Consider the following 14,021-nt stretch of genomic DNA (forward strand, 5'->3'; position numbering starts at 1 on the left):
ACCCACGTCCACCACTTCCACTGGCAGCTCGTTCCACACTCGCACCACCCTCTGAGTGAAAAAGTTTCCCCTCAGATCTCCCTTAAATATTTCATCTTTCACCCTAAACCTATGACCTCTAGTTCTAGTCTCACCCAACCTGAGGGGAAAAAGCCTGCAGGCATTCACCCTATCTATACCCCTCATAATTTTGTACACTTCTATAAGACCTCCCTTCATTCTCCTGCGCTTCAAGGAATAAAGTCCTAACCTATTCAACCTACCCCTGTAAGTCAGGTCCTCAAATCCCGGCAACTCCTGTGCCTTTATCTGCCAACCATCACTACAAAGCAAGCAACATGAAATGTCCTGTCTGAATATCCTCTGAGATCAGAATGACAGGAAAAAAAATGTAACTGCATTCCTTTTATAGGCCAGAGAGTTAGGAATAAAAATTGATGTATAAAACTTGTGAGTGTTTGGAGCTTCTGACTGTTATCTCTAGTGGCTCTGACACCTGTAGATTGGTCACTCCTACTGAAGAACTTTGGCTGCGGGAAAGGATTGTGCAGATGGTTAACACGGGGCTATATTACCTTGGATGTCTGACACCATCTCAAATCAATGGGATGAAAGCTTACACCCTCTGGGAACCTGGGGCCAGCTGGCATGAATTTGGGACACTCAACGCCATAACTATTGACCAACAAATCTCACTCCAAGGCACTCTGGTACAATGGGTATTCCTTCCCAAAACTAGACTGAGGGAGCATTGGTGAAGCACAGGACGATGTATTTTAATCTGCAGCCATGAATTGGTCGCCTTCAGAGCGGAAAAATGTTCCAGTGTTTGCGGGGGCCTTTCTCACGGTGACGGGCACTGAGAACCTCAAGCCACTTCTCTTTAGAACTGGTGTAATTCTGCGCCATTCCTGAAGGAGGTGCTGCTCTGAGCAACGGGTTATGTCCTTACAAATTTCACATCAAGGAGTTCTTCCAATTCTGTGGTGACCTGGGTTGGCAGGAAAGGTTGGATTTATGGATCATGGCTGGATCTTTGACAGATGATTGACACCGGGTCTGAGCTCTGAGTAATGTTTTGGATTGAAATTTAACTTTAAAATGCCAATGGGAAACAGATGGGGATCGATCATTATAGGGTGTCACTTTGAACAGCAATCTTCGAATGGGTAACTGTCAAAACACCGTTAGCTTCCCTTGTGGACCGCCACGTCCTAATGGTTCACGTGTGTGTAGCTTCCCAACACTTTTCCGTTGCATTTTGGGGCCAAATGGTCCAACCCCAGGCTGTTGAACTTGGCTAAAGTTGAGCGTCATGACAATGCCGAAACTGACGGGAAAAGGCAGCGAAAGACGGGCAGGGAGGGAGGGGCGACGTTGACAAGGGGGAAAGAATCTGGCAAAGTGGAGGGGGAGATTGACATGATCTGGACAAGCGCGCCTTCTTAGTTCCCTCTGGACTTCCTACAACTTCGATACTCTGAGGAAACCCGTCCTCCATACAAGCAGAAAACAAGGGAAACACTCAGGCAGCGTCCGTGGAATGAGGAACAGTTCCCATTTCAGGAGTAACAAACAACCTGCTGGAAGATTTCCGCAGGTCGAGCAGCATCCTGTGGAGGGAAAGGAACCGTCGGATTGAAATCCCGCATCGGGACTCATTCTCCCCCACTTTGACATTTCAGCTCCGGGACCCTTGGTCAGAACTACGAACTGAAGCTCTGTTTCTCTCTCCACAGATGCTGCCTGACCTGCTGCGTGTTTCTGGCATTTTTTTATTTCAGATTTCCATAATTTGTAGTTTTATTTTAATACAATTCTCCATACAATCTTCGATAACGCCGTTGTATCGCCACCAAAAGAAATGGTTCCTGTCATTAACGTGTTGGCAAGACTTCAAAACCCACGTCAAATTTCGGTGAAGCTCCCTGCTGGACTTTGATGATATTGTTGCTAAGTACTCCGCCCTCCCTGTGAGGTGGTATTTTCTTTAGGCAGGGTGTGGTAAACCAGGTCAGACCAACGTGTGGTTCGGTTTAGAGTGAAATATTCCTCCCTCTCGGCTATCACTTTCCCTCTTCTGCAGACGGTGACTGATTGTCAAAGGTGTAATCCAGACAGCCCGGAATAAACGATACATGGGGGGAAACGCGACAGAATAATCCTTGTCAATCGGAAGTAAAAGCGAGCCAAATTCAAATCACGTTGGAACAGATAGACAGCCTGGAGCTAGTCAGGAAAATGATGTCTTATTTATTTCAAAGGACTTTGAAGGATGTACTGTTCAGGGGCAGGGTGGGGTGCTGGAATGAAGGGTCCCGGTGAGGTTCATCAACACCTGCCAATCGCAGCTGGGCCGAATAGACTGTCCGTGGGCTCTGGACGTTGGGTTCCGAGGAAGAGACTCCAACCTTCCACCGGGTAACGTCAAACCCTGGCTGGTTGGAATTAAGTCACATGAGGTTGTATTTACAAAACGGCAAACATTGGCTGGAAGGATCTCTGGAACTCAGTCGGTGATAGTCCTTACCCCTGGAGTTGGATTCTCTTCCCCAGCACACGCTCGGCCCTCAGTCCTGATACTGCCACTTTGTAGAAGTAAGGTCATTCCCCGTTGACCTGGCTCTTCCCCCGTAGCCTTGCAAGTTGATTTGATCTCCTGTATCTATTCAATTCCTTTTTGAATCCCATGGTTCTGTACACGTTGCCTCTCTCAGGTGACTGGGTGAAAGCTTTTCCCTGTTAAGCCCCTGGTTCTTTATCCAATCACTTTAAAGCTTAAATATCAGCTTCCCTCAAGATTGTGCCAAGAAGTTTTGGGCTATTGTTCCTTCGAGCCTGTGCCCTCAGGTTGCCAGCCCTTGGACCAGTCGGAAGAGTTCCTGATTCTGTCTCGAACTTGTATGATTTTGAACACTCCCGTCGCATCGTCTTTCAACCTCCTCCGCTCCAAGAACAACCGCAGCTTCTCCTGTCCATATCTGTCTTCTTCTCCTCAGTGGTCCCTCAGGATCAAGGATGACTTGCTTCCACTCCAGCTTTAGAGTCATAGAGTTATACAGCATGGAAACAGACCCTTCAGCCCAACTGGTCCATGCCAACCGGATTGCCTGCCTGCTAGTCCCATTAGCCTGCATTTGGCCCATAGCCCTCTAAACCCTTCCTATCCATGTACCTGTCGAAATGTCTGTAATGGTACCTGCCTCTACCATTTCCTCTGGCAGCTCATTCCATATACCCACCACCCTCTGTGTGAAAAACTTGCCCCTCAGGTCCCCTTTGAATCTCTCCCCTCTCACCTTAAACCTCTAGTTTTAGACTCCCTACCCTGGAGAAAAGATTGTGACCATTCACCTTATCTACTGTACACCCCCCTCATGATTTTATATACCTCTGTAAAGTCATCCCTCAGCCTCCAATGCTCCAGGGAAAAAAGCCCCAGCCTATCCAGTCTCTCCTTGTCACTCAAGCCCTCCAATCTCAGTAACATCCTTGTGAATCTTTTCTGAACCTTTCCAGCTTAATCCTCCCTATAGTAAGGTGACCAGAACTGCACACAATACTGTAAATGCAGTCTCACCAACATCTTGTCCATGTTTTGTGGGATCTGAGGGGACAGCTTGGTCAACATGGAGCCTGCAGACTCTTCCATAGATGAAGCAGAAGGTGTCATATGGGGCAGACGGGTGTGTTGTTAGTGAGGTGGTCTGCTCTTTCCCCAGTTTGCACTGTACTTCTCTGTGCAAGAGGTCGACATCAGTGATGAAATTCACCATCAATGTGCCTTTGGTCGATTGAGGAACAGGGTATCTCAGACCTGCACAAAATGCAAGGTCTACTGGGCAGCAGTGATCCTTGCCCTCCTGGAGGACCTACCTGGAATACCTACAGTAGGCATCTCTAGGCATTGTAAACACCCTGGAAAATGTGGACCACTTTTCACAAAGACCCCTCCCACCCCAGACATTCTCTCTTCTCCCGTCTCCCATCAGGCAGAAGATACAAAAGCCTGAAAGCATGTTCCATCAGTCTCAAGGACAGCTTCTATCCCGCTGTTATAAGACTATTGAACAGGCCCCTAGTACGAAAAGATGGACTATTGACCTCACAGTCTACCTCGTTATGGCCTTCCACCATATTGTCTGCCTGCACTGCACTTTCTCTGTAATTGTAACACTTTATTCTGCATTCTGTTATTGTTTTCCCTTGTACTACCTTGATGTACTGATGTGATGAAATGATCTGTATGGATGGCATGCAAAACAAAGTTTTTCACTGTACCCCAGTACATGTGACAATAATAAACTAATTTACCAATTTATTCTCGAGAGCCACTGTCCATCTGACAGGAGCTGGCCTCACTGAGTATCTGTAGCAGAGTCTGTTTTACCTTCATGATGCTGATGAACTTTTATATTTTAACAATCTTTACGATAAAGGTCTATGCTTGTAGCAGTCACATACTTCCTTGAATCCACTGGACCTGATTACTTATGAGTTTGCATAACATGTTCATATCTTCTTCTCCTTGGGCAGGCCCTTGGAATTGAGGATGACTTTCTTCCATGCCGGTTCTGTGAGCACTGAGGTGGTGATGAGGCCAATGTGAGACCTGTGTACCTTGCCTTAGGCAGGGCAGGAGGTGTTAGATTTGGTGGGTGGTGAACTGGTAAATTTAAATTGGTAACTTAGTTTATCATTGTCACATATACTGACATACAGTGAAAAACTTTGTTTTGCATGCCATCCATACAGATCAATTCATCACATCAGTGCACTGAGGCAGTACAAGGGAAAACAATAACAGAATGCAGAATAGAGTGTTACAGTTACAGAGAGAGTGCAGTGCCGGAAGACAATAAGGTGCAAAGTCATTGATTGTGAGATCAAGGGTCCATCTTATTGTACAAGAGGTCCATTTAATAGTGTTTTAACAGTGGGATAGAAGCTGCCCTTGAGCCTGGTGGTACGTGCTTTCAGGCTTTTGTATCTTCTGCCCGATGGGGGGGGGGGGGAGGGGAGGTGGAAGAGAAAATGTCTGGGGTAGGTGGGGTCATGGCTGTTTTTCTGTGACAGTGAGATGTGTAGGCAGAATCCATGGAGGGGAGGCTGGCTTCCGTGACGCACTGAGCTGTGTCCATCCAACTCTCTGCAGTTCCTTGCGATCTTGGGCAGAGCAGTTGCCATACCAAGCCGTGATGTATCTGGATAGGATGCCTTCTATGGCGCATCTATAAATGATTGTTTGGGAGGTGGTGTGTCCCTTCCATGGTTTACATTGGTCTTCTGTATCCTCCCTTCTGAGAGACTGAAAGTTCCAGGAGTCATGGACCAGGTTTTCACTGAGTGGAGGGATGTTCCATATTTTCAATGAGCCTTTGAGAATGGTCTTGACTATTCTTTTCCTGGGAATCACTGGCCTGGACACAGCACAGCTCAGGCATCGATAATGTGAACTTCTTGGACCAGAGAGCATCGCACAGTTTATTTTAATCCAGTCCTGAAGAAGAAACAATCAAAACCTTTGACTAATGTATCCCCACCTCCCCTCACCCTCCATTTCCATCCCTCCACCCCACCTTCCCTCCACTCCACTCTTTACCTCACCCCTCTACCTCCACCTCCCCTCCACCTCTCCTCCCCTCCCCTCCCCTCCACCTCTCCTCCCCTCCCCCTCACCCCCACACATTCACCCTTCATCTCTTTTTTTCCCCAAGGTAGGTGAGGGTACAGGTTTAAGGTGAGAGGGGAGAGATTTAAAGGGGACCTGAGGGGCAACTTTTCCAGGCAGGGGTGGTGGGTATATGGAGCTGCCACATGGAGCTGTTGAAGCAGGTACAATTACAACGCTTAAAAGACATTTAGACAGATTCAAGTGTCGGAAAGGGTGAGATGTATATGGGCCAAATGCAGGCAAATGGGACTAACTCAGATAGACATGTTGGTCAGCATGGATGAGTTGGGCCGAAGGGCCTGTTTCCGTCCTGCATAACTGTATGACTCTATGACTCTGCCCTCTTTTGGCATCTCCCTTCCCCCTCCACAGAATCCAGTGTCCTTTCACCTCTCCCCTCCGCCCCTCCCAACCTCTCCCCTCCGCCCCTCCCAACCTCTCCCCTTCACCTACTCCCCTACCTCTCCTCTTCCATTTCCCTCCGCCTCTTTCTCTTCGCCCCTCTCTCGAACCCTTCCCTCCATCTCTAGCTCCTCTCTTCCCTCCATCCCTCCACTCCTCCTCCTCCCCAAAGCCCGTCCAAAATCTCTCTCCCTCCTCCTCCTACCTTCCATTCACATTTCTCCGCCGCTATCTCCCTCGCTTCGCACATCCCTCTCTCCCTGAACCACTCCCCCTCCTTCCTCGCGTGTCTCACTACCCGCCCGTGGCCAAGAAGAGGACTTCTCAACCGCGCCCTCCATCCCAGGCAGAACCAAACGCGTGAACGTTAACTTGTGTACGCCCCCTCGTTGTTCCTTGAATAAACACACCTTATCTCGAGTCCGCATGCCCTTATCTGAATCAATCACTTCAAAAGGACACGTTTGATTGTTAATTGAAAACAGACAACGCACAACCTGTTTGCTTTAGAACGAAGTATCCGCGCCGGTCAAACGCAGACAATTTAACAGTAATCATTACACATTATTTCCTTTGATATTGTTTTCTAAACTGTGTGTAAACAAGTCACGACTGAAAAATAATAGCGGGATGACAGTCTGAGACTGCCTGCGTTGCTGGGTTATTGAAGAAGCCGCCTGTTTTTTTTTGTGCAACTAGCGGTGCATCGCCCAGCGTCTCCGGAGAATCTGACCGCTCGCCCGCAATAAAATATCTACTAACTGGGGAGGAAGATGCTGGAGAATCCGCCAGGAGTAATAAGGCACATCTTCCGCACTGTTGGGGTGGTGAAATAATTCGATTGCAAAGGCGGGGGACCGGATTAAGTCTGGCTGAGATTGCAAACGATTCAAACTAACGGGAGCATATTTTAAACACAAATGTACGGTGCAGACGCCGTCAGCGAGACCAATACTGATAACCGGACCCACTGCAATCTCGCTCAACGAGATCCGCTTATCTGTAGATACTAAGGGCCGGGGGAAAAAGGGGGGGGGGGGGGGGATTTTTAAAAATATATATATTATAAATCGCTGTGGAAGCGAGCAGGTAGGATTTTCGTTTGTCCCCCCCCCCCCCCCCCCCCCGACTCTGCCTCTCCATCGACGCCCCGCCGCGTCCGATCTCCGGGAGCGGCGATATCAAAGGAATCTCTCCTGCAAGGTTCAATCTCTGTAGTGTGCGTGTGTGTGTGTGGAGGGGAGGGGAGGGGAGGGGAGGGGAGGGGAGGGGAGGGGGACGAATTGCGCTGCCGTAACTGCACAACGAAACGAAACGCGGAGTCACACCAAGGACCCTCACCCCTCCTTCCCCCTTTCTCTCTCTCTCTCTCTCTCTTCAAAAACATCAAACGGCATACGTGGAAGCACCTCGCCCTCGGGGGAAAAAATATCTGCATCTACAAACGGTATAAATAAAGTACGCCCATTTTCAACCTAGGGATTTGAGAGCGCCTTCATTGGCAGTGAGTCAGAGGGATAATGAACTAAGTAGAGAGAGAGAGAGAGAGAGAGAGAGAGAGAGGGGAGGGGGGGAGAGGGAACACTAAAATCCTCCGTCCCATATTAGTTATCTAAATGCACTGGGCTTGAAGCTGAGTATTTAACGAGGCTGGGGTAAGCGGCGAGGGAGAGTGAGCGAATGTGTTAGACCCCAACCCAGGCTGAACAAAGTTTCTGAACAGATCACAGGAGGTTTAGTTTAGCAATTATACAGAGCTTCTTGTGTTAAGTAAATCTGAGGAAGGTTTGAACGAAGGAACCCCTTTATTTAATTGGAAGAAGTTTACTGTGCCTTGTAAATTAAAATATTTGGGTGGCACTTTTCCCTATCGTTAACTTTCGGCTGTTGTTCTATACTTTAACCTCACTTCTCATCCTCGGTTGCCCCGGGATAGCGGGAGCTGATCCTACATATTCCAGAGAGGCAGAGAGAGAGAATGGGATCTGACCTGAAGTGGCAGGCCAGCACTGGACTGTGGCGCCCGCTGCTTTTTCTCGTCGTCCTGCTCCAGTTCGGGGGCTTCTCCGACGGGAGGAAAGGCTGGAGAGCTGGCCGTCAGAACTCGCACTACCGCCGGGCGCAGGGCTTGGCTGCCCGCGACAGGAACCAGGCGCCCGGCTGGAACCAGCAACATCACCCCGGCGCGGCAGCCACCGAGGAAAGTTTCACTCTGGATTTCACCGCCGTCGAGGGCAACATCGATAACTTCATGGCTCAGATCAAGAGCTTGGCTCAGTCTCTCTATCCGTGTTCCTCCCAGAAGCTGAACGACGACATGAAGCTTCACTTTCTGGCGAATTCCTCCGTTACCTGCAATGATGGCACCCCAGCCGGGTATGTATCACCTCTCAGTCTGACTGGCGCCCTTCACGTCGCTCAGACCCTCCCTCGGCCACACTAGCACTTGCCATAGAACCGTAGATAACGAACAGCCCCAGAGACGGCCATTCGGCTCAGTGCTAACTCTCCAAAATACCCGCAACTTGAGAGTTACCGCCAAAGGTGAAGAGAGTTCTGCAGACTTCCAAGGGGCGACTGCCAGACCTCACTACATCGCATGTCAATTATAATTTAAACTAAAGGGGTATCTATCCCCCCATTTCAATTTCGGACCCTCAAACTTGTCTCGCAAGTAAAATGCTGTAAGTTCGCAGTGCTCCAGGTAGTTGGGTTTTGAACCCGCTGCGAGGGAATCCCGCAGCCCAGATGCCGAACCCCGACAAGCCCCTCTCATTTCTCGGAGAGGGGATGAATCCACTCTCCTTCCCTTGATTGCAGGCCTGTCAGCTATCTTAAAGTTTCGTTGGGGGACTGCGGATCGGGTGTGAAGGAGCCGGCCTGGCTCTTGCTACCCGACACTCACTTGGTGGGAAACTCTATCCCAGGGTACATGGACTCTGCAGTTTTAACCCTCTGCCCTTTGTGAAACAGACGCCCCGGTCAGTTTCAGACACCCGGTGTACTGAGTCACTGCAACATCAGACAGCAACGGTGGATACATTTCCCCGATACCTTAAGGAAACCCTAGACTGGGATATCTTGTGAACGTATGAAAGTTGCCTATGGAACAAAGCAAAACCGCGCAGATGCTGGAAATCTGAAATGAAATCAGAAAATGCTGGAAACACTCAGCAGGTCAGGCAGCATCTGTGGACGGAGAGCCAGAGTTAAAGTTTCAGGTCGTCAGAACCGGGGGGTGGGTGAGGAAGATAAAATAAATTAGCGAGCTGCTTTTGGGCGCTCGCTGTTATCACACTTACACACCTCATAATCCTCAACCTCAATCTGCAAACCAAGAAGCCCTTTTGTTTTGCTCTGTCAGTAACCGGCATGATCTAAACCTCTCCTATGTACAATACCCTGCGGGTTATTTACGGTCCAAACACCGACTGTTTATAACCACTTCCCCCACCCCCGGTTCCCCAAACCACGTTTCGTCCCCGCGCCGGCTGAGATTTAACTTCGAAGATTTAATCTCAAAGGCGTCTCTATAATCAGACACACACGCACCCTCGTTAGAAGGCGGATCCGTTCGTTAAAAGGAATCACTTTTAAGGGTCGGGCGCTTATCGATGCACAGTTTGCCCCAAATATCTCCTCAGTTCACGCTGTGGCTGGGGGCTCGGTGTCACTCTCGCCCCTGGTTCTGGCTGCGGACTTTCAACTCTCTGGTCTGTAGAACACGGGACCTCATATCCGAGGGAGTTCGAACTCCCCTTTCACACCGCTCGACCTTCAGCTATTGAACTAGATTCCTTACACTGACATTCAACTGGCTAACTGGTATTCCTGGGTTTGTCTTCACAGGTACTACATTAAGGAGTCCAAGGGTAGCAGGCGATGGCTTATCTTTTTAGAAGGTGAGTTTGGGTTTTCTAATGGGACCGTGTGTGAAGATCTGTGTGGACCGTGTACTGAAAAGAGTTTCCAAGGAGGGCTCCGCGCCCGAGGACGCACTTTCCAAGCGTGACAGCTGTTTAGTATCTCCACTCTCCCCTGAGTTCAGAACACCCAGGACCACGTCTAGTTAACTGTGTAGTGAAGAAGACTATTTTGCATTGCAATAATTTCTTGCTTCTGTTCCAATAACTACAGGCCCTTCGGCCCCTCGAGTGCAAGCACCCATTTATTTTAACCCCCTCCCCCAACTCCCACCTTCCCCTTCCTCCGTTGTCTTGCCCGACTCCCGCCCCAAACCGCCCGGGAGACGCACTGTGTCAGACCGTGCCAACAGTCCCCGGCGGTGATGCTGGGACTGAGCTGGGTCACTCCGGATGCAGATCTTTGACCAGCTCCCGGCAGCACCGCACCATCTGCAGCGAATCCAACCCGGATTTACACTTCCAGAATCCTAATGCAGGTTCCGAATTTTATTTCAGGCTGAGAGCGAGTCATTTGCATTGGCACAATATTTTGAGGATGTTTTGATAGGGATAACGGGAATAACTCACGTTTTATTCACTTTTTGATTCCCCCACGGCCACTGTGGAACTGAAATTCAGTTACCAATCCGGACTTTGGAGCATCAACTAATTGGTAATTGGTTTATTGTTGTCACATGTACCGAGGTACAGTGAAAAACTTTGCTTTGCATGCCATCCATACAGATCATTTCATCACATCAATACATGGAGGTAGTACGAGGTAAAACAATAACAGAACGCAGAATAAAGTGTTACAGTTACAGAGAAAGTGCAGTGCAGGCAGACAATAAGGTGCAAGGCCATGCTGATGTAGATTGTGAGGTCAAAAGTCCAATTTATGGTACAAGAGGTCCATTCAAGAGTCTTATAATAGTGAGACAGAAGCTGTCCTTGAGCCTGGTGGTACGTGCTTTCAGGCTTTTGTATCTTCTGCCTGATGGAAGAGGGGAGAAGAGAGAATGTCCGGGGTGGGTGGGGTCTTTGATTATGTTGGCTGCTTTACCGAGACAGCGAGAAGTGTGGAGGGGAGGTTGGTTTTTGTGATGTGAATCTTAATAGTGTTGTTAAGATTTCAAGGGAGGGAATCCGCCATCCTTATCCAGTTAGCCCTGAATGTGACTCCAGACCATGCCGCATGGTTGGCTCTTACATGCCCTCTGATATGGCCTAATGAGCCACTCATTCATCCAAGCTCTGCAATTGGGGATGAGCATTAAGTGTTGGTCTTGCCAACAACACTGAGGTCCTGAAAAATAGACTTAAAAATATGTGGAAAAGTTTCATGAGATCCATAATCCACTTATGCAGGACAAAGTTTCCAGAGGGTGGTCTGACAGGTAATGGGCATTATTTCTGTTAGGGAAATTGGGGAACAAAACCTTCTCTTGTGCAAGGATAGAAGTAGAACACATTGGAAATCTTCAGGTGACCAGGCAGCATCTGAGGAGAGAGAAACAGGGTTAATGTTTCGGGTCAATGCCCTTTCACCCTGACATGCCTGAAACCCCATTCACTCAGTGTTCATGGACTGACAGCAGGTCCCAGCAAAGCAAGGACCTGTCTCCCCCAGTCTCTGTACCTTTGTCTTTCACTCACATGTCTTCAGTTTTCCTTTTTATCATTGGCTGCTGTGCCTTTGGCCGCTAACGCCCTATGTTCCAAAACCTCAACCTCTCTACACACTCCCCCAACTCCCTTCCCTAGCTCTACCCAGCAGTACCTCTGCATCTCCTTTAAAAACCTTGGTGTCTAATCTAGCCTGACTTCAGTCCCTTGAACTAGAATGGGACATTATATTATGTTTAAGGTGCTACACGAATGCGTGCGGTTTTAGTGGTGGTTGTAGATTGTGTAGTTTCTTTTTTACATTAATCTTCACCAGCCTAGTTTTCTATGGTTATTCTTTCAATCAGTGACAAGTCAGTGTGGGCAATGATTCCACAAGGGCTTTGCATGTAACAGCTCAGTCAATCCTGGTGTGGTGACCTGGACACTGAGCAACAGACAGCAGTTCATGGAGGAATAAGCCTTCTCATCATTTTCGTAACATCATAGAATCAAAGGGGAGGGAAACAGGCCTTTTGGTCTATTGTGTCCACATGGACCATCAAGCAGCCATCTACGCCATCCTACACTGATTCCAGCTTATCCTCTCCATATTACCATCAACTTCCACTGGACTCTACTGCTCACCTGCACACCAGGTACAGTTTGCAGTAGCCAATTAATCTACCATCCAGGGGTGTGGGAGGAATCCCACGCGGCCACAAAGAGAACTTGCAAACTCCACACAGACAGCACTGGAGGTCGGGATCGAACCCAGGTTGCTGGAGCTGTGAGGCAGCACCTCTGCCAGCTGTGCCAATGTGCCACCCAAATTGGAAATAGTTGGATGGGCGGTTTGATGCGAGACAAAGTCAAAGTCGAGTTTATTGTCACATGCACAAGTCTATGTGTGCATGGGGCAATGAAAAACTTACTTGCAGCAGCATCACAAGCACATAGCATCAGATAAGCAGCATTCACAAGAAAAACATAAATTAAACATAAATTATACACTGCACATTATACATTACAGACTGTAAGAACTTCTGGATGAATTTAACAGGATATGTTGGGCCCAATAACCTTCCCAGATTTCATAATCCTTGAGCTTTCAGCATCCAACAGGGACTTGCCCACACAACCCCTTCCTTAGGCTGACATGACTAATCTGGAAGACCCCTGTTAAAACTTTACACCTTTTAGCGCCAATCATTGTTGACTGCAGAGGTGAAGACACTTGAGCCAGTAATAGTAATAGAATCAGAAAGTATGCTGGCACAATGGCAAAGTATATTGAGTTAAAAAAGTTTTCTTACTGTGTATTAGAACCATCATGTCATTCCTGAACCAGTAACAGAAAATGATCATGAAAGATCGTTGTAAACATCAACTGGTTCACTGGTGCCCTTTTAAGGAGGGAATACACATTCCCCGCCTGCTCTGGCTAACCTGTCTCACATAATGCAGTTGACAATTAATGGCCTTGGAATAACTCATGAAGGAAACAAATATTTCCTTGCTGTTGTCATCCTCAATGTTCTCCTCTCCCAAGAAATCTTAGCACAACTATCACTGCACGCACCATACACCGTGTATCAGGGGACGAGATATTTCAGGGAGGGTTGATGAGGTATTGTGACGTCCTGCTTTTCCAGGCAGAGGGTTTCAGATTGGTCACTGGGTCAACTTTAATCCATCAATTGTGGCAATTTGTTCAAGGACTCAAAGTTCATTCATTTTGGGATTAATATAAAATGTGGCATAAAGCCTAAAAATAGTTGACACAATAAAATGAATGACATCAGTGTATCCCTTTTTAAAAAAAATCTTAATATTAATTAGATTAAAGTCAATCTAATAAAATATAAACAAATATTGGAGTGTCTTTAATACTCACGTTCTTGCTAGCTTCTTACAACAGGGAGTGGAGGAAGATGGACAATGAGAAGGCAGAGGGATTAGATGTAGATATCTTTATCTTCGTTAGTCCCATGTACATCGAAACACACAGTGAGATGCATCTTTTGTGTAGAGGGTTCTGGGGGCAGCCCGCAAGTGTTGCTACGCTTCCGGCGCCAACATAGCATGCCCACAACTTCCTAACCCGTATGTCTTTTTGGAATGTGGGAGGAAACCGGAGCACCCGGAAGAAACCCATGCAAGCACAGGGAGAACGTACAAACTCCTTACAGACAGCGGCGGGAATTGAACCTGGGTTGCTGGCACTGTAATAGTGTTACGCTAACCGCTACACCACTGTGCCTGCCATTAGCTAAATTAGTTCTGTACAGACATCGTGGGCTGAAACACCTGTTCCTGTGCTGCATTGTTCTATGTTCCATGTTCCAACAAGGACTGGGGTTGGATTGCAACTCCCTTGTTGTCTTCAGACAGCTGGAGGTTTGCTCCCAGGTCATGAAGTCAAAATTCTGCAG

General features: G+C 48.0%; 1 protein-coding gene across 1 annotated transcript in view; it reads left to right on the top strand.

Annotated features, from left to right (window-relative positions):
- The first annotated feature begins 7,530 nt into the window (after positions 1-7,530).
- The window catches only part of LOC127579915 (palmitoleoyl-protein carboxylesterase NOTUM-like), a 52,240-nt gene continuing 45,749 nt past the window's right edge, over positions 7,531-14,021 (top strand). Inside the window, exons 1-2 of the mRNA XM_052032973.1 lie at positions 7,531-8,452; positions 9,926-9,978. Of these exons, the coding sequence (XP_051888933.1) occupies positions 8,055-8,452; positions 9,926-9,978 (451 nt within the window). The 5' untranslated portion in view covers positions 7,531-8,054. The remainder of the gene's footprint in view (positions 8,453-9,925; positions 9,979-14,021) is intronic.

The sequence above is a fragment of the Pristis pectinata genome, chromosome 18 (assembly GCF_009764475.1).
Source record: "Pristis pectinata isolate sPriPec2 chromosome 18, sPriPec2.1.pri, whole genome shotgun sequence".
NCBI classification, from domain to species: Eukaryota; Metazoa; Chordata; class Chondrichthyes; order Rhinopristiformes; family Pristidae; genus Pristis; species Pristis pectinata.